Raw genomic sequence first — 26,006 nt, forward strand, 5'->3', positions numbered from 1 at the left:
CAAAATTTTGTGCTACCACTGTTGTCAAGTGTTTCTAGAATAATAATCACAGATGCATATGATGCTATCTATACAGACGATGCTATCTACAGTAGATAGCACAGATACAGATGATGCTATCTATATAGACGATGCTATCTACAGTAGATAGCACAGATGCATATGATGCTATCTATACAGACGATGCTATCTACAGTAGATAGCACAGATGCATATGATGCTATCTATACAGACGATGCTATCTACAGTAGATAGCACAGATACAGATGATGCTATCTATACAGACGATGCTATCTACAGTAGATAGCACAGATGCATATGATGCTATCTATACAGACGATGCTATCTACAGTAGATAGCACAGATACAGATGATGCTATGTATACAGACGATGCTATCTACAGTAGATAGCACAGATACAGATGATGCTATCTATACAGACGATGCTATCTACAGTAGATAGCACAGATACAGATGATGCTATCTATACAGACGATGCTATCTACAGTAGATAGCACAGATACAGATGATGCTATCTATACAGACGATGCTATCTACAGTAGATAGCACAGATACAGATGATACTATCTATACAGACGATGCTATCTACAGTAGATAGCACAGATGCAGATGATGCTATCTATACAGATGATGCTATCTACAGTAGATAGCACAGATACAGATGATGCTATGTATACAGACGATGCTATCTACAGTAGATAGCACAGATACAGATGATGCTATGTATACAGACGATGCTATCTACAGTAGATAGCACAGATACAGATGATGCTATCTATACAGACGATGCTATCTACAGTAGATAGCACAGATACAGATGATGCTATGTATACAGACGATGCTATCTACAGTAGATAGCACAGATACAGATGATGCTATCTATACAGACGATGCTATCTACAGTAGATAGCCCAGATACAGATGATGCTATGTATACAGACGATGCTATCTACAGTAGATAGCACAGATACAGATGATGCTATCTATACAGACGATGCTATCTTCAGTAGATAGCACAGATACAGATGATGCTATCTATACAGACGATGCTATCTACAGTAGATAGCACAGATACAGATGATGCTATGTATACAGACGATGCTATCTACAGTAGATAGCACAGATACAGATGATGTTATCTATACAAACGATGCTATCTACAGTAGATAGCACAGATGCAGATGATGTTATCTATACAAACGATGCTATCTACAGTAGATAGCACAGATACAGATGATGCTATGTATACAGACGATGCTATCTACAGTAGATAGCACAGATACAGATGATGTTATCTATACAAATGATGCTATCTACAGTAGATAGCACAGATGCAGATGATGTTATCTATACAAACGATGCTATCTACAGTAGATAGCACAGATGCAGATGATGTTATCTATACAAACGATGCTATCTACAGTAGATAGCACAGATACAGATAATGCTATCTATATAAACGATGCTATCTACAGTAGATAGCACAGATACAGATGATGCTATCTATACAAACGATGCTATCTACAGTAGATAGCACAGATGCAGATGATGTCATCTATACAAACGATGCTATCTACAGTAGATAGCACAGATACAGATTATGCTATCTATACAAACGATGCTATCTACAGTAGATAGCACAGATACAGATTATGCTATCTATATAAATGATGCTATCTACAGTAGATAGCACAGATTCTATACAGACTGTTATATATAGTAGGTAGCATATATACTATCTATACAGATGATGCTATTTACAGTAGATGTTGGTATTGATGAAGTAGCTATCTACTTTTGACATTGATATTGATGAAGTAGCTATCTACTACTGATATTGGTATTGATAAAGTAGCTATCTACTACTGATATTGGTATTGATGAAGTAGCTATCTGCTGCTAATATTGATATTGATGAAGTAGCTATCTGCTGCTGATATTGATATTGATGAAGTAGTTATCTGCTGATGATAATTGATGAAGTAGCTGTCTACTGTTGATATCGGTATTAATGAAGTAGCTATCTACTACTGATGTTGGTATTGATGAAGTAGCTACCTGCTATGTTGGTATTGATGAAATAGTTATATCTACTGTTGGTATTGGTATTGATAAGTAGCTGTCTACTGCTGATATTGGTATTGATGAAGTAGCTACCTGCTATGTTGGTATCGATGAAGTAGCTATCTGCTGCTGATATTGGTATTGATGAAGCAACTAACTACTGCTGATACTTGGTATTGATGAAGTAGCTATTTGCTGCTGATATTGGTATTGGTGAAGTAGTTATACTGATATTGGTATTGATGAAGTTGCTATCTGCTGCTGATATTGGTATTGATGAAGTAGCCATCTGCTGCTTATAATTGGTATTGATGAAGTAGCTATCTGCTATATTGGTATTGATGAAGTAGCTATCTGCTGCTGACATTGGTATTGATGAAATAGCCATGTACTACTGATATTGATATTGATGAAGTAGTTATCTACTGCTGATATTGTTATTGATGAAGTAACTGTCTACTGCTGATATTGGTATTAATGAAGTAGCCATCTGCTGCTTATATTGGTATTGATGAAGTAGTTATCTACTGCTTATAATTGGTATTGATGAAGTAGCTATCTGCTATATTGGTATTGATGAAGTAGCTATCTACTACTGATATTGGTATTGATGAAGTAGCTATCTGCTGCTAATATTGATATTGATGAAGTAGCTATCTGCTGCTGATATTGTTATTGATGAAGTAACTGTCTACTGCTGATACTTGGTATTGATGAAGTAGCCATCTGCTGCTTATATTGGTATTGATGAAGTAGTTATCTACTGCTTATAATTGGTATTGATGAAGTAGCTATCTGCTATATTGGTATTGATGAAGTAGCTATGTGCTGCTGACATTGGTATTGATGAAATAGCTATCTACTACTGATATTGGTATTGATGAAGTAGCTATCTACTACTGATATTGGTATTGATGAAGTAGCTATCTGCTGCTAATATTGATATTGATGAAGTAGCTATCTGCTGCTGATATTGATATTGATGAAGTAGTTATCTGCTGCTGATATTGGTATTGATGAAGTAGCTGTCTACTGTTGATATCGGTATTAATGAAGTAGCTATCTACTACTGATGTTGGTATTGATGAAGTAGCTACCTGCTATATTGGTATTGATGAAATAGTTATATCTACTGTTGGTATTGGTATTGATAAGTAGTTGTCTACTGCTGATATTGGTATTGATGAAGTAGCTACCTGCTATGTTGGTATCGATGAAGTAGCTATCTGCTGCTGATATTGGTATTGATGAAGCAACTATCTACTGCTGATACTTGGTATTGATGACGTAGCTATTTGCTGCTGATATTGGTATTGGTGAAGTAGTTATCTACTATTGATATTGATAAAGTAGCTATTGCTGCTAATATTGGTATTGGTGAAGTAGTTATACTGATATTGGTATTGATGAAGTTGCTATCTGCTGCTGATATTGTTATTGATGAAGTAACTGTCTACTGCTGATATTGTTATTGATGAAGTAGCCATCTGCTGCTTATATTGGTATTGATGAAGTAGTTATCTACTGCTTATAATTGGTATTGATGAAGTAGCTATCTGCTATATTGGTATTGATGAAGTAGCTAGCTGCTGCTGACATTGGTATTGATGAAATAGCCATGTACTACTGATATTGATATTGATGAAGTAGTTATCTACTGCTGATATTGGTATTGATGAAGTAAATGTCTACTGCTAATAGTGGTATTGATGGAAGTAGCTATCTGCTATATTGGTATTCATGAAGTAGCTATCTGCTACTGATATTGGTATTGATGAAGTAGCTATCTACTGCCGAAATTGACACTGATGAAGTAGCTATCTGCTGCTGATAATTGCATATTGGTATTGATGAAGTAGCTATCTGCTGCTGATAATTGCATTGATGAAGTAGCAATCTGCTGCTGATAATTGCATATTGGTATTGATGAAGTAGCTATCTACTACTGATACTGGTGTTAATGACGTAGTTATCTGCTATATTTAAATATAAAGTAACTACCTACTGTTGATATTAATATTGCATTGATATAGTAGCTACATACAGAGTACTGACTGCTGATATTGGTATTGATGAAGGCGTACTATACTGCTGATATGGTACTGATGAAGTAGTTATGTATAATAGGCCTACTGCTGATATTTGTTTTGATAAAGTAACTACCTCCCAGCAAACAAACAACAACGTTTTCGACATTGTTCGCAGGATGTTAGGAAAGGTTGCCATAAAACCTTTCAATGTCAGGTTATATTAAACGTTTTCATAAATATTTTAACAAGCGTTGACAAAATGTTTCGCAAAAATGTTTGCAAAAACATTTTGCAATAGCATTTTTAAAATGTTGTTGTGGCGTGTTCTCATACAAAATGTTCTAAAACGTTTTCATGACCTTAATGTAACCCGACATTTAATGTTATTGAAATGTTTTTACCAGAACCCAACATATAACCTGATTAAAACGTTTTAGAAACGTTTTGTGTTTGATGTGCTACATGTACTGCAGATAGTAGCTATCTGCGGATACATATAATTACTCTCAAAATAATAATAGAGTCTGTATTACAGGGAACCAATGGAACCATCCAAAATACCATGTCTTTGTGTGGTCTACTGAAAAATATGTAGCCTAAAAGATTGGATATACCACCTGAATTATTCAGATTAACCAAAAGCCAATGAAAACAAAGATCAAGCAATGTCTTTGTACGGTAAACGATATGGAGCCATCCAAAATAAAAGCACATTTTTGTACTCAAAATATCAAAAACCAATGTAAAGTAAACGAAGATCAAAATTAAGGAATTCTGCTCAAAACTCGGAACTTAAAATAATGGCTAATATACTAGCTTCATACTGTCATGCGGCGTGGCGCATGCGCATTCCATACAAACAGACACACTTAATTGCCATTGGCTGATACGTCATGCCGCAGCGGAGCGGTTAGCGGCATGAAAGTCTGACGGGGGCATAGTACTATTGTTGTATGTCCAGAGTACCTCTCCATGCGAGTTCATTGGTCAAGTTGACTTTATGCTTCAAGCAAAACGTCAGTTAACCAGAACCAAGCTTCTTTTCTTTGAACTCTGACAAAAGTGTTTTGGTCCATGCGTACATACCGTGATACGCACATCGTTAGGTGCATCATGGAAGTCCTCATCTGCTATAGACGGGGACTGAGTAAAGGAAGGTGAACTTTCTACCAACTTTTGTTTACTATTTTGAACCAAAACGCCATTAGCAAAGAAAAGTTCACTGAGGTTATACGGTAATTTGTTAGTGGTTATATCGACAAGAATGTGGTTAGTTTACAATTAACATCATTACAGATTTCTTAGACCTCATCACGAGCTAGTAATAAGAATGTTTGCTTCTGTCATCTCCCCTAGACAGCTGATGTTGTGTCCAAGCGTCACACCACTATCGGCATTTTATCAGCAGAAGTATTTTCAGTTGACATCGGTGAACTTTTTAATTCGTTAAACAAAAAACGTTTTCATAATAGTTTCAAAAGGGCGCACACGAAGAGCTACGAAGCAGTGCCTGAAAATGGTTAAATGTCGAATTGTATGAAGGTTGCAAAACGTTTCAATCATCCTGTTTATTAAATTTAAGGGATGGGTAATGAACGTTTGGACAGTATTTTTGTGGGACATGAGAGCACATCAGACATATCGAATTGCATTCTGAATGAGAAGAATATCCTTCTGTTTAATTATCAAATAATCTTGAATTCGCGATATAATACACATTTTTTGGCAAATGATTAAAAATTAATATTTTTGATATTTAACAGTCCTTGAATTAAATCTTATAAATCTAATGATACGTACTTAAAGTGTATGTATAGCTGGAATGAAAATCCGACGATCAATTGAAATTTTTGACCTTTCGTATTGAAGATATGGATTTTTCCCCAAAACACCCAAAAAAATTTGGTCTTTTGGGGGAAAATGTATATCTCCAATATGAAAGGTCAAAATTGCCAATTGATCGTCGGTTTTCCTTCCATGCAGCTACATACACTTGAAGTACATATCATTAGATTTAGAAAGTCTACTTCGAGGACTGTTAAATATCAAAAAATTTAAAAATATCAAATTTTAATAATTTGTCATAAAATTTGTATTATATCGCGAATTCAAAATATCACAATTATTTGATATCAGAAGGACATTCCTCGTATTCAGAAATCAATTCCATGTCTGATGTGCTCGCATGTCCCACAGAAAAAATACTGTCCAAACGTTCATACCTGAGCCCTTGCTTTTGCTATTTATGCCACTCTTAAACACTGGATCTCATGGAGTGGAACTTTGCATTTGGAGTCAGGCCCGTAGCCAGAATATTTTTGTGGGATGCGGATTTCCAAATGTAGACCTTTTCAAGTGAATTCTTCAGTCAAAAGTAGACCTTTAATCCCTCTGCCATTGATTTTTGGATCCTATTTTTTAAATAAATTTCACAGAAAGTTCATGATTTGGGGTATATTTATCACCATTTTTGACATTTTTGGCTCAATTTTGTTGTTTTTGTTACAAACAAAGCAGACCTTTTGCAGATTTATATTCTTTTTGATTTGACACAAGCATGACAAGGAATTAACATTTTCATTTGAACAAATTTAGCCTATCAAACTAGACAATATGTTACAAGTTGAAATTTTCAATGTTACAATGAGCCTACTGTTTTCAAATTATGTTAATTTCTCATTCACCTCAACCGCAATCTATCACCCCAGTGTCACAGAGGGAGGTTGAGGACTATCCACAGAATAGCCAAGTTATACACTCCGACCGACAGAATAAAAGGCAAATTTAATTATTAGCCAAAGGGGGCTAAAAACGCGTGTTATTTGTTATGCTGTGACAGTCAAGACTAAAGACCATTGTACACACTGCAAAAACAAGTGTTTATATTTAAACACCATATTGTGTTTATCAGAGCAACACTTAATAAACACATAATTCATGTTAATGGTCTAACACTAATGTTCATAAATTAACACTTGGTGTTATATTACAAACACTAATGTTTGTAATATAACACCAAGTGTTAATTTATGAACATTAGTGTTAGAACCATTAACATTAGTGTTAGACCATTAACATGAATTATGTGTTTATTAAGTGTTGCTCTGATAAACACAATATGGTGTTTAAATATAAACACTTGTTTTTGCAGTGCAAATAATATCAATCTTTGCCCTCAAATGTTCAGCAAAATAATAAGTGGCAGGACTAGTTGGACCAAATACCAAAGCAGTTAGCCAGATTAGCTTTCCTGCTAGCCAACATTTGAGAAATCAGCCTAAATGTGGACACGTATAAACTAGAAACACAACAAGATACTTCCCACAGTGGTGTAATTTGCCTTTGACAAAACTTGCCGTTGATAATCACCTTGTAGTATCACTATCAGCACGCTAGTTCTCGCTACTATGGCGCTTGCGCACTTCATCATCTCTCCAATGCCGGATTGCTGACATCGCTAAGATTCCAGAAAGCCTAGTCTATTTCTAATATTAATAAGCAAGCATTAAATGTTGTCATATCTATAAGTGACAGAGAAACCAAACAGTTACCAACACAAAGTGGCCTGGCAGCCCTGAATGAGTGTTTTGCTCGGTCCTCAGCAGGGCAGTTGGATAGACCTAGAGTAAGTTTACAACCCCCAGCCAGCTTGACCCCTATGGACATAGATAATACCTGCGCATCCTCATGAAAAACCGGTAACAACGGCTGATATTTGAACTACACGTGATAAACACGGTGGACTATACCTCTATGTGATTTCTATGGATAGTTTACTGATATATGGTGTCGACTTTTTCTGGAAGCTTCGTATAATGTCTTGTGCATAATGGATGATCATGTTTAAATGAGTTATTATCTGAGGAGTGATGATATGATGTTTATATTTCTCCTGAATTACATAATTTGATTGTATACATAAGGAAATAACAACCACATCGAGATGTCTTGGCGTCGTCGGTCACCGTCGTCCTCGTTATCTAACGTAGCGAAATATTTAAGATCCTCGACAAGATCTACAACAAGTACTGGTTGGACTTCGGGTGCTTTGTCAAGTCCCCTATCGTCACGATCGTCATCGGCGTCATTACTGTCACCTTCATCAGCATCATCACTTCCATCGTCAAGGTCATCGTCGTCATCATCAAGGTCGGCACCCCCATCGCCAAAATTATCATTAACAATACCATCAAGACGGTCATCATCTCGAGATCGGGATTCGCTATCATCCCCGACGTCGCCTTCATTGGCACGCGGATCATCTCCTTCGAGGTCCCGAGATTCGATATCCTCACCGACGTCACCAGCATTAGCACGATCATCTCCGAGGTCCCGAGATTCGATATCCTCCCCGACGTCGCCAGCATTAGCACGACCATCTCTGAGATCCCGAGATTCGCCTTCATTAGCACGATCATCGACGTCGCGACGCTCGCCGCCAACGTCTCCAACGTCGCCTTCAGTACCAAGGTCATCACCTGCGACGTTGCCGCGATATTCGCCATCGTCTCCGATGTCGCCATCATTGCCACGGTCATCAGCGTCGACGTCGCGACGCTCACCATCATCACCTACATCACCGACGGCGTCGTTAAAATTTGGTCATGGTTCATCTCGATCCAATGGACCTTCTTATCCGAATCGGGATCAGCACAGCAGTGGAATTGAAGAAAGAAGACGCATGAGAAGAGAACATGAGGAAAGACGACAAAAAGTAAGATGAATTCATTTGTTACAGGCCCGTACGCAGGGGGGGTGCGGGGTACTTTGCAAAAGTATACAAAAAGTCCCAAAATAATCAGGTTTTTTACGCTTTTTTGGTCAAAAAGGTCTCAATTTTGGGAAGAAAGTCCACTTTTCACAAATTCGCCCCCCCCCCCCCCTCTTGAAAAAAAGTCAAAATCAGCACCCCTCCAAAAAAATCCTGCGTACGGGCCTGATTTGTTATCAAAAAGTGATAAATTATGTTTGGGAAGATCTGGAAGATTTGTGTACTGAGGAGTTGAGGTGTGGTACAGTAGCATATAGCCAGGATTGTTTTTAGAGGGGGGCCAGGGGTCAAAGAGGGGGAAATATATATAGTGGGGCAAGATGTTTCAAGGGAGAAGCTGCCCACCCCTGGTTACACCATGCACCAACGGTGTGGTGGGGTGGGGGGGGTGAGCTGGTAAGACGTATCAAATGTGGACTAACTGTTCTCGTTACATTATCCGATAAACTGTGAATACAACCAACACCAACCGTGGAAGTCCACGTTCTGCCATCTACTGATTTGTCCTGATTTATAGGATTATATAATACGTATATTACCTGTAACTGTTTTGTGTGATGGGTGGGGGGTGTATGTGTGTGGGAGTGGGAGTGGGGGTGTTTTGAAGTTTAAAGGGGGTGTATACTTCCTATACTGTAAATTGCCACATAGGCCTGTAGACAATGAACTGAAACAATATGAAAGTTATACATAATTATTGTTCTCCTTGATGCTGTTTGTTTGTTTGTTTGTGAATGCACACTTAATATCAGTTCAGTTTTATTTTCATCTCAACACACATACATATAAATAACATGATATAAACCAATATTAAAACCACGTCGAAAGTGTAAAAGATATCGGTATTGTAGAACACCTTTTAGAACATGGTGATGATATTGCTCAAACTACTTTACTTTTAAGGAACATTCGGAGATTTTGAATTGTTGCAACTTTCATTTTCATTTGTTATCATGAAATCCTCATGGAAAGTACATTTTACAATTTCCGTCAATGACTCCACAAACTCTGCGAATGTGCCTTTTACGTTTACTTTGGGAATCCGATCAAACTTCAGAGAGTTACACTGAAAAGGGCTATTCCATTTAAAATCCAGCTAAAGTCTGCCACAGAGGGAGTATCAATTTTGAATAGAATACACAATTGGGTAACTTCCATTTGAAATACTTACTCCAGTTGTGAAAGATATAGGTAAAGTCATAATACAGGGGGAGTATGGGTTTCAAAATGAATAACTCTGTCCAATTACATTTGAAAAACATACTCCCCCCTGTGGAAGATATTTCCAAAGTCTTCCACAGGGGTAGTGTGGATTCAACTGGAATAGCCCAATGAACAGTTTGAATTCTTCCGAGGTGGCAAATGGTTAATGATGCTTTATATTTATACTTCTACCATGCGAAAACTGTAGAAAGATCGCTGTGGACAAACTTCGTTGGTTTTAATTTCAATTTAGCTTATAGTATGTCATTGGTGGTATTCGTGGTAACAACATTTCCAACCCTGTTAGTTGTGCATGTGCTACACACAAAAAATTACTAGCATTACAAGTACTTGTCAATGTAAAATTATGAAACATGAATTTCATCCATGGTGTTGTCTTTTTAAAGACATTTCTTGTTTTCTCATAATACTTCGCTTTGTTTCAAACTTTGATAAGCAAGATACCCATTAATATGTGTTCAGATATCACCCAATCGTCTTATCTGGTAAGGGTCCCCATGCTTGAATCATGCAAGCACTAAACGTGCTATTGCAGCCAAATTCACTGGCAGATTCACCAGAAATCTCCACATGATCAATTTATCATTCGGAAGACTCCTCTCTACCTGGAGTTGTTTGACCCTGTTGCCATGGTAACGCTATATGATGTTGGTTTTTGGTGTAAAGAGTTTAACAAGAGATCATTTTAAAGGGGAACGCGTGAATGGAATGATATTATATGACACTTAAAGTTGCGACTAAAACAAGAATACTAGTGTTAGTCGCTGCATGAGACTAAGTGACTTGTTAGTCTCATTATTCTCAATGAAAGACCGGGTTAATATGACAGAGTAAAACCATTGTCATCACTGGTGGTGTAAAATAACCTGTTTTGTGTGTAACAGGGCTTGAAATAAGCAGGAGCAAGGGGAAAATTTACCCCTGCTAAAAGGCAAAATGCCCCTGGTTCTGAAACAGAACTGTGTGTATTTGCATAGACCAGGGGCAATATTTACACAAAATTGCAAAAACACTCAAAATTGCTCTGAAATCCTTATTTCAAGCCCTGGTATAGGCCATAAAATAACCTTTAATTTTTGGATATGCCTACTTGGAACTGAATATGCATTGTCTTGTCAGCATGATTCAGGACAGAAGACCGAATGTTTAATATTTGAGACAAGTTCATGGAATAACGGATCTAGGCCTAGACCTAATAGGCAATCATACCGCCTCCCAACACGCATTATTTGGATACCCTGGATCAAAATATTTACCGGTGCATCTTTTTAGAGTTGTTTGTATGGGTATTCAAACCCAGGGTATAAGTTCTTGACATTGAACAAAATAATCACATGTGTTTCTCACACAAATTAGTATTTACATACAATATATGACGATATATGATATGAGAATCAATGCCGATTCTCGCCGAATTTAAACTCAAAGCGATTCGAGTTTTGCCAAATTGCGGCTCCAATCTGAAATGATCCAATATCTGTAAGGGGTTCTTCTATGAAATTAAGAATATAATTATTATAGGAATGTGATTTTGCGGACATTGATTTTAGCCATTTTCTTATAGGTATTGAATTGAAGTCCAATAATTTGAAATGTCTTCGACACATTCCTGTATCATAGTCTTTCAAGTAACAAAATTGCTTGGTAAATGCTGACTTTTTAAAAAAAATCTAAGCAACGCTTTTTCTTTTCTCAAATCTCAATATTTTAATTTAGCGTAACTAGGATTTTTCCGGAGGGAAGGGTAAATTGACTTCCAGGAGAAGGGGTGAAAATTTAGGCCAAAAATTCGAGCATTCCATAGGGGGCAAGGAGGAATATGTTCCATGTGGTAGCTTGCCCATTATCATGTCAGCCGTTAACGGGTTCGTGTTTCTTGAGAGTATTTTGTCATATATACAAAATGAAAGTTGTGGCATGGACAAAGGAGAGAGTAACAGCCCCAGCAAACACAAAACTGTTCTTAAAACGTTATAAACATGTTATAAACACATTTGTTTTTTATTCAAACCATTTTAATAACATTTAAATGTCGGGTAATATAGAGATCATGGAAACGTTTTAAAAACATTTCACCTGAAAAAACACTACTAAAATATTTGTAAAATGTTGTCAAAATAAAAATGTTGTTGTATAAAATATCTGGCAAAGTGACAATTTTTTTCAAAATACTTTATCAACTCTTTAATAACATTATGTTAAAATGTTTTACATCTAGATTTCAAAAATGGGTTTGGAACGTTATTAAAATGTTTTATACCCTTTATATAACCCGAAAATTGTGTTTGCTGGGAGACAGCACAATAAGGTAATAATAGCGTTCATGAAAACGTTTTTAAAACATTTTATGTTAAAAAAAATACTACATGTTATTGCATGATATATTTTGCAATATCTTTTGGGAACGTTATCAAAATGTTTTAAACCCGAAAAAAGCGAAAATAAAACGTGTACTGTAAAGCGTTTTGTGTTTGCATGGGAGATATCACAGATGTATACCAAAAACTTTGTGTGCATCATGCGTGTATGAAACAGATGTAATCCTGGTATAAATGATGACGAGGAGGAGGATGCAGAAGATGTTGACGTTGGTATATCGTCGTCATGGGATTTGCATGACCGCGAAGATAATCATTAAGATGGACCATCGTCCATCAAAACCCAGAAATTGGATACGAGTAGTTCAGTGATTTATTTATCACATGACTATGAGTGTCTTGTTCAAGTTCGTGTGAAGGGTGTACATGGATGTAAAACTATATATAGTGGGGGAAAGGTTATCCTCTGTTTGTATTTCATATGAGTATACATGCACGTGAGACTGGAGAAAATCTTACCAAAAAGAGGGTCATTCAGTGAGACTGGGAACATTTTGGGTCAAATATAAAAGTTGATACAAAATTTGACAAAATTCATCAAAATTTGAAAAAATTTTGAACAATTTGAAGAAAAATAATGAAAAAAAAACCCAGCTCATTCAGTGACAGATTATCAGAATTTTCCCCAAAATATTTGAAAAAGGGGGTTCTTTTGGTGACAGGAAAAAACAAAAAAGGGGGTCATTGGGTGAGAGGGAGTTCAGTAAAACAAAAAAGGGGTCTTTGGATGAGAGGGGGTTGAAAAATGGGGGTTAATGTGGCCGCACATCCCAGTCACCCATTTTTAGTGAGTGCCTCCCCGGGTCTATATGGTATATTCAGTAAAATTATCAATAACAATATCACAAAGTAATACGTTTCTTTTCGTGTTTACAAAATATTTATATTGCCAAAGTGTTGCTTTTATCTCTCTGTTAACGTGTGAAATTAAGTTGCCACAATGATAACCTATGGTGTTGATTACATGGATACCATTATACACAAGCTGCAAGTTCATTTGTGGCATTAACCTTTCGCTGAGATAACGACTAGCGGAAATGTCATGCACTTAATAAATGTCGGGTTCAAATTGGAACACAGATGATGAGACTGATGTTTACTAGCTTTTACTTTTTCATAATATTTCAGTATATCATCTATTTCTTCGTGTATTTGCATTTATGAATATTGTCTTCATCATTATACCATGGAAAATACTTCCATGATTATACTAAGCATGATGTGTGATGAGATAGAGGATGTGGATGTTGATGATGGTAAAGGTGATAACGATGATGAGGAGGAGGGGTTGAGATTATGATGACGATGATTATAATGATAGTAATATATTTGATGTTTATATGTGATGTCATCGACGATGACGAGGGCTTAGAGATGAAAAAGATGATGTTGATGAGGAGGAGGGGTGGGGGAGAAAGAGGATGATAATGATGAGTATCTTCATAGGCCTATTGAAGGAAGGATAATGAGGTGAAGGAATTGGCCTTGATGCATATGGTAAATATGATGACGATGATGAGGAGGATTTGAGATGATGAAGAGAATGTTGATGATGATGACGATGATGAAAATAATTATGATGATAATGATGGTGATAACTATAATGATGATATCAACGACGATGAGCAGGAGGGGTCATATGTCGACGATGAAGATGTGAATGACAATATTAGCGATGATGAAGAAGAGAATTATATCAACGACGATGAAAAAGGAGGGATTTGAGGCCATGATCATGATGTTGATGATTATCATGAAGATGATGATGATGTCATGAAGTTGATGATAATGATGATGAGGAGGAGGAGGAGGATGAGGAGGTGTGGGAGGAGGAGGAGGAGGAGGAGGATGGCGAATAGATAATGTTTGCAATTAATTAACCATGGGGGGGAATATAATCTACTTCAAAATGTGTTAGACAGTATCATAATGCGTATACAAAAATGAATCTCGATGCGATGGTTGATGACGATATTATTTATTATGACCGTATGACGACAACAATGATGACTGAAGTCTGAACTTCAGAAGTACGATCATCATTTCAGAATGATCGTTCAATCCTATTGACCTTTCCATCCGTCACTTCTTGCTGTACCAACCTTTCTAACATTGACATCTTCAAAGCCATGCCATGCGTCCTAAAAATAACCTCAACCTTCAATTTTGCTCAGAAAACTGTGATGCTATGCCCCGGGTGCTATGCCATCATCCTCTATTGTTTCAAACAGGACGACTTGTGGAAAATGGACGATCCATGATAGTCTACATGCAGATACAGAAATTTTCTATATCAATACATTCCAATTTTTATGATATTGTTTCTTTTAATGCGTCTGAGGATTGGAATGGGATTGAAACATAAAAGAGAAAGTGTTAAATATTTATGATCATACAACCGTAGTACATACACTCCAGGAAATAAAGTTTCTAACCTTTTTTGTCCTTTCAGGAGAATCCTTGAACCTCTAAAAAGGTTCTTTAATTTTGGAGAACCCTTAAAGGTTCTCTAAAGAACCGAATTTTGGGGCCATTTTTGATGGTTTTGGAACCATTTTTTGGTTCTTTAGAGAACCTCTAAGGGTTCTCCTGAGAGGACAACTTTAGAACCTTTATTTCTTAGAGTGTAAATAGTAATACCGTCCATTTTTTTACTTTCACTCTTTCAGTACATGCATTGTCAAATAAAATATCTGAGTGACAAAATACGATTTAATTTTCTCTGACTCGACACTCATTTTATTTTACCTCTAGATCTAACATTGTATCAGAATTATCATATTATTCTTAATTCCATAATAATACTTTTGAAAAATCACAACGTAATATACTTTTACGTTGATACAATAAAGCCTAGGCCTATTTTACATCGGCGCTCGGAGTGACCCGGTCGCATCTTCATAACATGCAGTAACATAATCTCACGATATCTTCTCATACTATTGAATGAAAGTTTTTGATATCAGCAAAGGTGAAGAGTCTCATGTTTTTATTTGATATTTAAATGATTATAATAAAAATTATTTGGTGCCTTTCTTACTCATACGGGGAGTGATGGACAACTTCATAGATGCACTATGAACTTATGAAATAAACATGATAAACACTGTAGACAGTGTAGGTTCACAACTTGACATTTTATTGTAACTTTTTGTGCTTGGAAAAAATAGTTTCATAGAGATAGGGATACCCATGCATGTTTTTTAATATCTGAAGGTGACACAACTCTTTTAAAATCTTCTTGACATTAAAAAAAAGTAATAGAGACTTGTTAGGAAGAAAATGGCCGTGCATCGTACAAAAAATTGTTCACATAATGGCGTTCTTAGACGTTCTCTAAAAAAACCGATGTTCAAACACACTTGAAAATTATACATTATCATTTTCCCACTTTCTCCTAACCATAGAAAGAGCCCGGAGAAAGGGACTGTGAAATAATTATGAGCTCTGGAGGGAGGGTAAAGTGGGGTGGGGGGACAAGAATTTGTCATAGGCAAGCCGAAAGGGTAAAATCAATATTTGGCAAACATTCGTGGACCCCTTTTAGATAAAAACGCTCTAAAAGTAAAAAGCATAGAAAAACAGTACAAAAATGCTTAAATATACAAATTGTTCTGCTCGCATTTCAAATTTGGCTTATGCAAAGGGAGACAAAGATTTTGTCACAGGTTGAGAGGGGGAAGCAATATTTGGCAAGCCGAAAGGGGGCAAGCAATTTTTGGCACGCGCCGTTTGGAAATTTTCCCCGGGTCATAATTATTGCAGTCCCTAATTCTACTATTGAGTTTGCTTAGGTCTAAACAAATTATATAACTGTTTACACCGACCAACCATAAATTGAGCACAATCTGGGTCGGCTTTAACTTTTCTTTTTCTTCTCAAATTGTGAAATGTCCAATAATTGATTTTTTTTTGTATTTTGCAATGTTTTACCACATTTTTGGTAAATATTTCAATTCGAAATCTAAATAGTTTGACCTCTGATTTGTTGAAGCAAAAAAACAAACAAACAAACAAAAAGTCAAAAAACAAAATAAAACAAAAACAAAAACATATACCCAACTAGCCAAACGATTTGAAAATATAAACATGATAAAAGGTCTGTATCTTTTTATAAAAACAAGAATCCGTAGAACTACTTTAGTTAAAAGGGCATTTCGTGATCCACAGCCTCATCCCCCCACTTTTCTCAAAAAAAGTTGAGATTTTTATATCACTGGAATACTCTGGCTACATAATGTTTATGTACAATATATTTCTTGCAGATTAATTCGTTTAGCAAAGATATCGCGAAATTTGAATTTCGTTCTGGTGCACCAGAACGAAATTACAACGTATTGTCTATGGAGCAGTGTAATACACATAATCATGCATAACTCGCAAACGCAAAATCGGAATCAACTGAAATTTTAAGAATTATGTCTTTTTCGTGGATATGTACTGAAAAATGTCATAAAAAGAGGATGCTAGGATCACGAAATACTCCTTTAAAAATCACTGAATGTTACCTTACGGTTCGTATACATCCGAGTAGTTGCTCCATATGCATTTACGCTCTTGTAGATTCGAATTTCGAAATTTTTCGAATTATTTCAAATTGAACTTCGTTTTTGTCTCTAAAAATTCAATAACAACGTTGTAGTGGCTCTGTAACAAAACCTGTACAAAGAGTCTTGCAATAATTGTTCATAATATCACACTTATTTTTGGAAATATACCCAGAGTGAAATCTATTAATAAAATCTATATAATATTCTGATATTCTGCAGTGATTCCAAACAATGTTGCAAAAACCATAAACACATCATGAACAGTCAATTTCGCAGACCTTGATTTTTCTTGTTTGTCTTCACGACTTTCCAGGCTTCATTTGCATCTTGCCGTGCCTTCATCAGCTGCAATTGAAGACTTTCCAACTCTTCCTTCTTTCTCTGCCGATACGCTTTACTTCTTAACCGGCTACACTCTTTCTTCCGTTGAATAGATTCTGGAGACATGGTCTTTTTACGCCGTCTTCTTCTTGATGTGGTGCTGGTAGATGCATCAGCAGGGATGCCAACATTCTCGATGTTCTCAGAAGAGAGCTCACATTCAGGAATACCGGAGCTAAGACAATTAGGCTTCGTTAAATCAAGTGATGTCTTCGAAGATGGTGAAGCTGGTTTGAAAAACCATTTGTCTGTTGTTAAGATATGACTTCCAACGAGGTCCTCTTCAAGCATAAAAGGAACAGAACAGACACTCGTCCCTTTGCCATACGTATTAGATGAGGTGTCCGTGATATTGTCAATGGGATCTAAAGGTCGATTTGCTTCCTGATTGCATTCAGTCATGATGGTAGTAGCACCAACATCCATCTCATGCTGAAGCTTACTATCAACCATCAAGTCCTCCGATGTCATCAGATCTTCTGGTTTTCCATTGTCGAAGATTGAAGTACCAATGTGTGTATCAAGATCATCGGTTAACACATTGTCAAAGATGTCAACTTGATCAATGTTTGACATAAATAAATCAGGATCAAACGTATTTGCAATCAGATCAAAGTCAGCACCACAGGTCTGATGAAGATCATGTTGTGAGTGTTCATTAACGTTGGAGGTCCAGTCATCGTCCATTATGTTGCTGATAAAATATATTCTTAAAGAACAGTATCAAGTCTTCGTCGACTTTCCAATATTATTGACCTAACCGTTCGTAAAATGTTCGTTGAAATCTGAATAACCAACTGTATTGTATTTCGGACCCAAACATATACCAGTATAATTTAGTACAGCACTGCGTTGAATAGTTTATTAGGGGCACATCTCAAAAGCGTGAACAAGATGCAGGATCTGATACGACAAGGGGGAGGGGGAAGGTTTAATATGTCAATTCAAGCACAAGTTAATCTGTCCCTAAAATTATCTGCGCCAGACTGCTTTTAAATTGAAACTTTGTTGTTTGTTTGTTTGTTTGTGGGGGTGTTTGTTTGCTTGTTTGTTTTAAGCTCAGAATTCGGGTTTGGTTGAATTTAAAATAGGCCTACTATGTGGCTATTTAAGAATTTTATACACCCCTACTTGACAAATGGATTCTTCATTGATGGCGCGTATAGGCTACGCGTATGTATCGCGTGCACAAGTCAAGCATGACAATGCCAAGTACCGCACATAGGAATCCTACTTACGTACATCTTTAGTGAAACACCACCCAGGCCATATAGGACCTAGTCAAAATTGCGGACGAAGTATGTCAAGTCATATATAATTTCTACGTTTGTTTTATGTAAAAAAAAACTTTAAAACTAAACGATGAGTATTCCAATCACTTGGCAGAAGCGACAGCACCATCTTCTAAATCTGTCTGTATAATAGGCCTAATAAGCACAACGGGAGCTTAATTCGATCATATGCCAATAACTTCAGTCAGCGTGAAAATTATTTCTATCCATCGTTGAAATAAAAGATGCTTTATATGCATCGAAAGTTTACAATTTGACCAAAAAGCGAAACCAAATTTGGAAGTCAACAAATTTAATCGAACATATGCTTGCCGTTTTGTAAACAAACCGACCTCTTTGTATAGAGGTCCAAAAAGTAATTTGAAAATGTCCCGATCACATTGGAATTGGCCCGTTCCACTTCCGATCCCGTGTGGATGTCCGAAAATATCGGTTGCCGGTCAAGTCCGAAGGGTCATTGGGCTATTCCATTTAAAATCCACACTACCCCTGTGGAAAGTTTAGCTAAAGTCTGCCACAGAGGGAGTATAAGTTTCGAATAGATTGAGTAACTTCTATTTGAAATACTCATTCCAGTTGTTAAAGATAGGCCTATAGGTAAAGCTATAATACAGGGGGAGTATTGGTTTCAAAATGATTAACTCTGACCAATTACATTTGAAAAACGTACTCCCCCTGTGGAAGGTATTTCTAAAATCTTCCACAGGGGTAGTGTTAATACTTCAACTGGAATAGCACATTAGTCCAAAAACCCAATAACTTAGTTATAAACCCCAACCCTGACACTAACCCTAACCTTTGACTTTGAGCCAAGCTGGTTCCAGATTTGGCCCTTAGATGACCTTTGACCTCGGAATAAATAAATAAATGAATAAATAAATAAATAAATAAATAAATAAATAAATAAATAAATAAATAAATAAATAAATAAATAAATAAATAAATAAATAAATAAATAAATAAATAAATAAATAAATAAATAAATAAATAATAAATAAATAAATAAATAAATAAATTCATTCATTCATTCATTCATCATAGATATCAATTAATTTATTAATCATTTATTTTATTTTATTCTATTTTACTATAAAAACCCTAAGTTCATTTTGAAGTGTTGCAGTTAGTACTCTTGCGCTGATGGTAACAATCAATGCATGACATATATGCATTTTCCCAGTTAAACACTCGTCTATTTCAAACACAATCCAAGTTACTTTGCTGTTTATTCCACCTTAACTATTCTAGTCAACTGTAACTAATTACATTTTATACGCGTATCAAGTATTTTGATATGATTTCATATACTAAAAGTACCTTAAAGCCACAATGTACAGTCTCTTTAAATTAATTTGGTAAAATTCCAAGACCTGTGCATTTGACAATCAGATTCGTTATAGGTCTGGAGAATTTCCCATATCTTGTTTTGATGGATTGTGTTTTTTGCGTCACACCTTTAAACGCAAGCAGTTTGTTTGCCTTCATCCTCTTTTAAGGTTAGCAACTATTTTATACTGTTGCGATTTGGTAGTTCACAGCATCTTGCGAATGATAGTGAGCTTTGGCAAAAATTGCATTGATCATTTCATATGGAGTGTGTAGAAGAATTCAAATATCACAGATATATTTTTGTAGGTCTTGTGATTCTTGAGTTATGTTGTAAAGGAGGGCTGAAACAACAACACTTTTGTAAAACGTACATAACTCATTAACAACAATAAATCAAGCAAGTTTTCAAAGTATATGATTTGAAGAATGAGCTTTTGCAAAACATCAATTTAGAAAGTGTTATTTGTCAATAATATATTGATTTAGATAATGAAAATTGATATTGTGGCTGGTTCGACTAGCCCTACCACAGGGCCTTTTTTTATTACACAATATATACACCATGCTATATACTGAGAACTGCTAAAAACCCAGTGACAGCTCACAATCCACTAATCGCTGTCCCCGAATTAGCAGTCACTGGCAGCAGCTTTCTGGACATAGCCAGGTTTTATGATATAGCATGGTTTTGGATCACCACAGTCAAAAGGCCCTATACTAGTAGGGCTAGGTTCGACCAATGATCTACCCTTAATGAACCTTCTTAATGCATATGTGCCTTGCCAGTGGAGAATCCCAAATCCATTCTGATTGGTTCGTTGGCATGGTTGGTATTTATGTAACTCTGGTCTAATCATTATTTTATCAGAATCATTCAGTAGTTTCTAAGATCTGCGATTTGGGTTGATACAAAGAATATATTATCGTACTGACTGGTCTGGCTTCTAATTCTCTCTATAGGAGTGCATCGTTGCAGAGGTCCAACACAATATCATCCAAGGTGCGTCTTTCGACACTTCCGGATGTATATACCATGCTCACCTGCACGGCTCTTTCCTTATGTCTCATATTTCCCCGCCAATTCAAGTGGCCCCAAAAGGCAAAGGAACACTTCTTAGAAAACGGGGAGGGTGCGTACAATAATTCAACGGAGGAAGACTCCAACAGTAAGCTACGTTCGGACTATTGTTATATCTTCTAGGCTTATCATCAGTGTCAGGTGCTAGCTGGACTTCCAAGAGAAGGTTACTATTTAAGTTCAACACTACACTATTTTTCGCGCACCTGGAACGTTTTCACTAGTCCGACTAGCGTCTTCAGCAGATGGTGATGCTTCCTGTTCCCAAAACGGAAGATCTTAGTCCAAGAAGTAACTATCGCGGTATCGCTCCTTCGTATAGCCAATACATACAATAAATTGATACTTACTAGATCAGAAACTGACAAACATCTGAGAACGGATCAGAATGGATTTAGAGTTGGTAGAACGACTGTTGGGCACAAGAGGCGAAGGCACACAACCTGCCAGCGATAATAACATTCATCGACTTAAAGAAAGCCTTCGACACCATCCATAGAGGTAAGATGCTGAAGATATCCCATGCAACGATATTCCAGAACTCATTGTTGAAGTTATTGGCAAATGTACCAAAACACCAAAGCCAAAGTAATATCATCAGATGACGAGACAGAATTGTTTGAAATCTTAGCAGAAGTACTTCAGGGGGATTCCCTTAACCCCGTTTGTGATTGTCCTCGACTTTGTACTGAGATGACTATTGATGGAAGTGAAGAGGAGCTAGGATTCCACCTGGCAAGAGACGAAGCAGGAGAGTTGGACGCACCAGTGGTGGTGACAGACTTTGATTTTGCTACGAGAAGCACAAGAACTGGTTCACAGAGTTGAAACTTCAGCTGCAAAAATGGGAGATTAACGGAAGTATAACAGGAGAGAAAAGGCATCACAACAAACGAGGGCGATGATTTCAAATACCTAGGAGCTGTGTTGAAAAGCACAGAACGGGTTGTGAAGTTACGTGAAGCAGCAGCATGGAGAGCGTGCAGCAAAGTTAAGAAAATCTGGAAGCCAATTCTTACTTAGACTGCGAATCTTTGCTGCAACAGTGGAGTCGGTGCTGCTTTATGGGTGCGAAGCGTGGACCATCACGTACCCCTCAACTTGTGAAAGAGGTAGATGGCTGTTATACGTACCCGCACCGCATGCTAAGAACATTACTGTTCTGAATGTGCCTTGGAAGGAACATTATGACAAATGCAAACCTATATGGAGATCTTCCAAAACTAAGCCACAAGATCAGGGAAAGAAGACTCCGGTTGCTGGTCATTGTTCTAGAAGTGAGGAGCTCGCATCAAAGGCATAGCTATAGAATACCCATCTCACCTCCCAACACACAGGGTTAGGCTTAGGGTTAGGGTTAGGGTTAGGCACCCTGAGCGGGGTATTCTATAATTATTCCAAAATGGTTAATTGGATATCCAAGCACGGGAGGCGGGAACATGTAAGACCCACTCTGACCTAGATAGACATTCTGAAAGATGACACTGGACTGGAGGCAGCAGACTTCAAAACAGCAAGGACAGAAAGTTGTGGAAAGCCATCACAGTTTGAGGACAAAACTCGAATATTAAGCAAGCAGGCAAGTAAGCATGACTTTCTGCCCTCGAAGTCATTAGTGAGCCTCCAACTGTCCAACTTAGCCCATGTTTGAGATTATGCTATTTCAACTAGCTTACTGTTGAAGTTTTCTTTTGTTGATAAATTGTTTAACTTCAAGAGTTTCTCTCAGGTTCCCTTTTCTTGCATGTGATCGCGTGTTCTATTCTAGCTTATTCTATTGTCTTAGTAATAAATCACATGGTAGCATAATCTGAGGGTTCCCCATTTAACTGTGTAAACTGTAAAGTCGCAAAACTTCTTTGCATTCGTTTTTGTTTTTTGTTTATAGCAATTCACGATACAACATGATATCACTTTACTTCAGTTTGCACTGTAATTGGAGCTTGGAGAACGTAAGAACACCTTTAAAGTTATAATGCTTCATTTACTTTTGGCAAAGAAAATACAATAAAAGAACGAACTTCAATATGTGTTTCCGGGTGAAAAAATTATGTGCAGCATATGAAGACTATACAGGCATGCACTTGTACACACACTACTGCATGCGGAGAGTTTCATTTGTATCATTTTGTTCTCATTTCGTGTATTTACTAAGCTTTGTTATCTATATTGGCAACAGTAATTATCAAATGTGAGTATGTTTTCGTCACCGCTGAACGTTCTTAGTGCGACTCTACTTGTGCTCTGCAATGCACATTTGTCTTGCTCAGAAATAACCCAGTTCGACTTTATACCACCAGTTGCAGAGGAAGGGCAAATCATAGCAATGATTTGTGGAGTGATTCCTCTGGGGTATATCAATACGACAATAGTGTTTTCAAAAGACCGAAGGGGTTTGACTTCAAATGATGTTATCATTGATGAATATATTAAAAACCGGCCAAATAGCTCAATACTTGTACAGATACTAGACCCTTTGCCTTTAATACTTAGAACTGAATTTTCATTTCGTGCTAGACGTGAAGATGCCGGCAACTACGAATGCTGTATTTATAGTGGTCCGTTGGAAAACCGCTATTCGAGTTGCAAAGGACAGGTTCTTCAGGTTGCATATTTGCCTGACCCTACATGTACGCCTGTTGATGAAATACGGATACTGAATGGTGGACAAGCGACGCTGTCTTGTCTTTTAGGAGAGGGTTTCCCTATAGCTAACATTACGTGGACAAGAGAGGACAATACCACAATAATCGGCGAATCTATCCAAGATAATAATGGTATGATCACCTCGAGTATAACTCTAACCACGGACACTCAAGATATTAATGATATATTCACATGTACAGCCTCGAACGATTACATTGACAGGAACTGTTCGGTGGAAGTCCGAACAATATGGCCTTCTTTATCAATCAACCCCAGTGAGGTCATTGCTGATGTAAACGATCCCAGTGTAAGATTTACTTGCAACTCGATTGACTTTGAGCCAAGCTGGGAATGGGAGACGAATCCATCACTTTTAGCCCCATCTCGTATTTCAACGAGCAACGATGTATTCATCATCAGGGATATCACTATGGACGACAACGACACTAGAATCACATGTTATGCATCAGATAATAAACGCTGGTTCCAGGCTTCAGCAAACTTGTACGTCGTGACAATGAAGCCAACACAATCCAGCGACATGTCATCTGGATGGAAGGTAGCATTCTCTTTGGTCTTTATAATAATGATTGCTGCATTCGGAGCGATTGCATTTCTCCTGTGGAAGCTTCGTCAACTGTCTGCAGGAACATCCAACTCTTCTTTAAACAACTCCAGAAATACTGCAAGCGCACCTTCTGTCATCTCTGACCCTACAAATTCCAAGTCAAATGAAGAGCCGGACACTTACACGGAACTGCAAAAACCCAAATCAAAGGAACCAGCCACTTACACGGAATTACAAAAACCTAAATCAAAGGAAAAGGCGGGAAATACGGAAGCAAGTAAAGGGACTAGGAATGACATTGTGTATGAAATTACAGATGCTGAAGCCACTCCAGACGGTGATGATATCTATGAATATGCTGAGAACAATAATGACGGGGTAGACCATGATTACATCGAACCAATTAGAAAATAGGTCCGACCAAACAAGTAAACTTTGTCAGAATTATGCCTGCTAATTCTGCGACAGAATAACAAGATTCGTTTGTGCAGTTTGCTCTGTTAAAACTGTTCCATGTTTGACACTATTATTATTGTAGAAAACGGTAAAGCATCGCATATCACTATAAATGCTATGTAATTTGTACCTTAATAGCCATAGTGCACGGACCACTTGTATAATAATATTTCAAGATGGATATCATGCTCATTTATAAAACAGACGCACGAAATGAACCATAATTTATTAATGCATAATTATGCTTATATTTTTCTAGTGTTACATATCGGAGAATTTTTATTGATCCCAAGAAGGCCTTTGATACGGTCGTCCATTCCATTTAGCTTCACAAACTAAAATAATTTGGTATCAGGAGCTAGATTGACTTCAGACATATATAACTGGTAGCAGGCCACACAAATTGGTAAAACTCTGTCCTCTGCCCAGTTTTGCACATGTAAAGTTCAGGGTCCCCCAGGGATAAATACTGGGCCCCTTGTGTTCACATTGTACATAAATGACTACTCTCTTGCCGTTTTTAATGAAACAAAAATCAACTTGTATGCTGACCCTACAGCAATATTTACTCTTCTAAAATATTGTTCACAATTTTGATGTTCGTCAATAACAAGATTCAGTTGTACAGTTTGCTTAGTTAAAACTGTTGTATGTTTGACACTATTATAATGATAACATTGATTCAGTTTTGCATCATACGGTTAATATGTTCAAGATAAAGGGTTTTTTTTTATTTCATTCGGCGCTGTCCCGTACAGAATCCAATATTTCGATAAGGCCCTTAATGTTACTTAGCGGCGGCGGAACCTGAGCATTAACATTTCTCTGCCAATTCTTATAGCCCAATATACGTCACTAAAACACAAAAGCATGACAAGTATAGAGCAGAACATCACAAGAAGGCAAAGGAAAACCTCAAAAGAATCTGTGAGGATGCTAATACAGTAATTCAATGGAGGAATACTCAAACAGTAAGCTACGCCACGTACCTGCAGGGTTAACTTATTGGTATCTCTGCTTCCTCGTTGTCGGTGGCAGGTGGGCTTCAAAGAGAAGGCTACTAAAGTGTTCGAACTAATTTGCCATCGACTCGTGACTATAAATAACAGAGGACACGTGTTTTATAACAATGACAAAATGAGGCACTCTCATTAATATATATCTGGGGATTTCCCCTTGTAACTGTAATGTGGCAAAGCCCTCTTTGCATTTGTCCAT

The 26,006-nt window shown here is 37.1% G+C and overlaps 1 protein-coding gene across 5 annotated transcripts in view; it reads left to right on the forward strand.

Annotated features, from left to right (window-relative positions):
* The first annotated feature begins 7,614 nt into the window (after positions 1 to 7,614).
* LOC140135721 (uncharacterized) overlaps positions 7,615 to 26,006 on the forward strand; it is a 193,470-nt gene continuing 175,078 nt past the window's right edge. For all 5 annotated transcript variants that reach the window (XM_072157316.1, XM_072157318.1, XM_072157319.1 and 2 more), the window contains exon 1: positions 7,615 to 8,829. In XM_072157316.1, coding sequence (XP_072013417.1) covers positions 8,059 to 8,829 — 771 coding nt within the window. In that variant the 5' untranslated portion in view covers positions 7,615 to 8,058. The remainder of the gene's footprint in view (positions 8,830 to 26,006) is intronic.

The sequence above is a fragment of the Amphiura filiformis genome, chromosome 16 (genome assembly GCF_039555335.1).
Source record: "Amphiura filiformis chromosome 16, Afil_fr2py, whole genome shotgun sequence".
Taxonomy (NCBI): Eukaryota; Metazoa; Echinodermata; class Ophiuroidea; order Amphilepidida; family Amphiuridae; genus Amphiura; species Amphiura filiformis.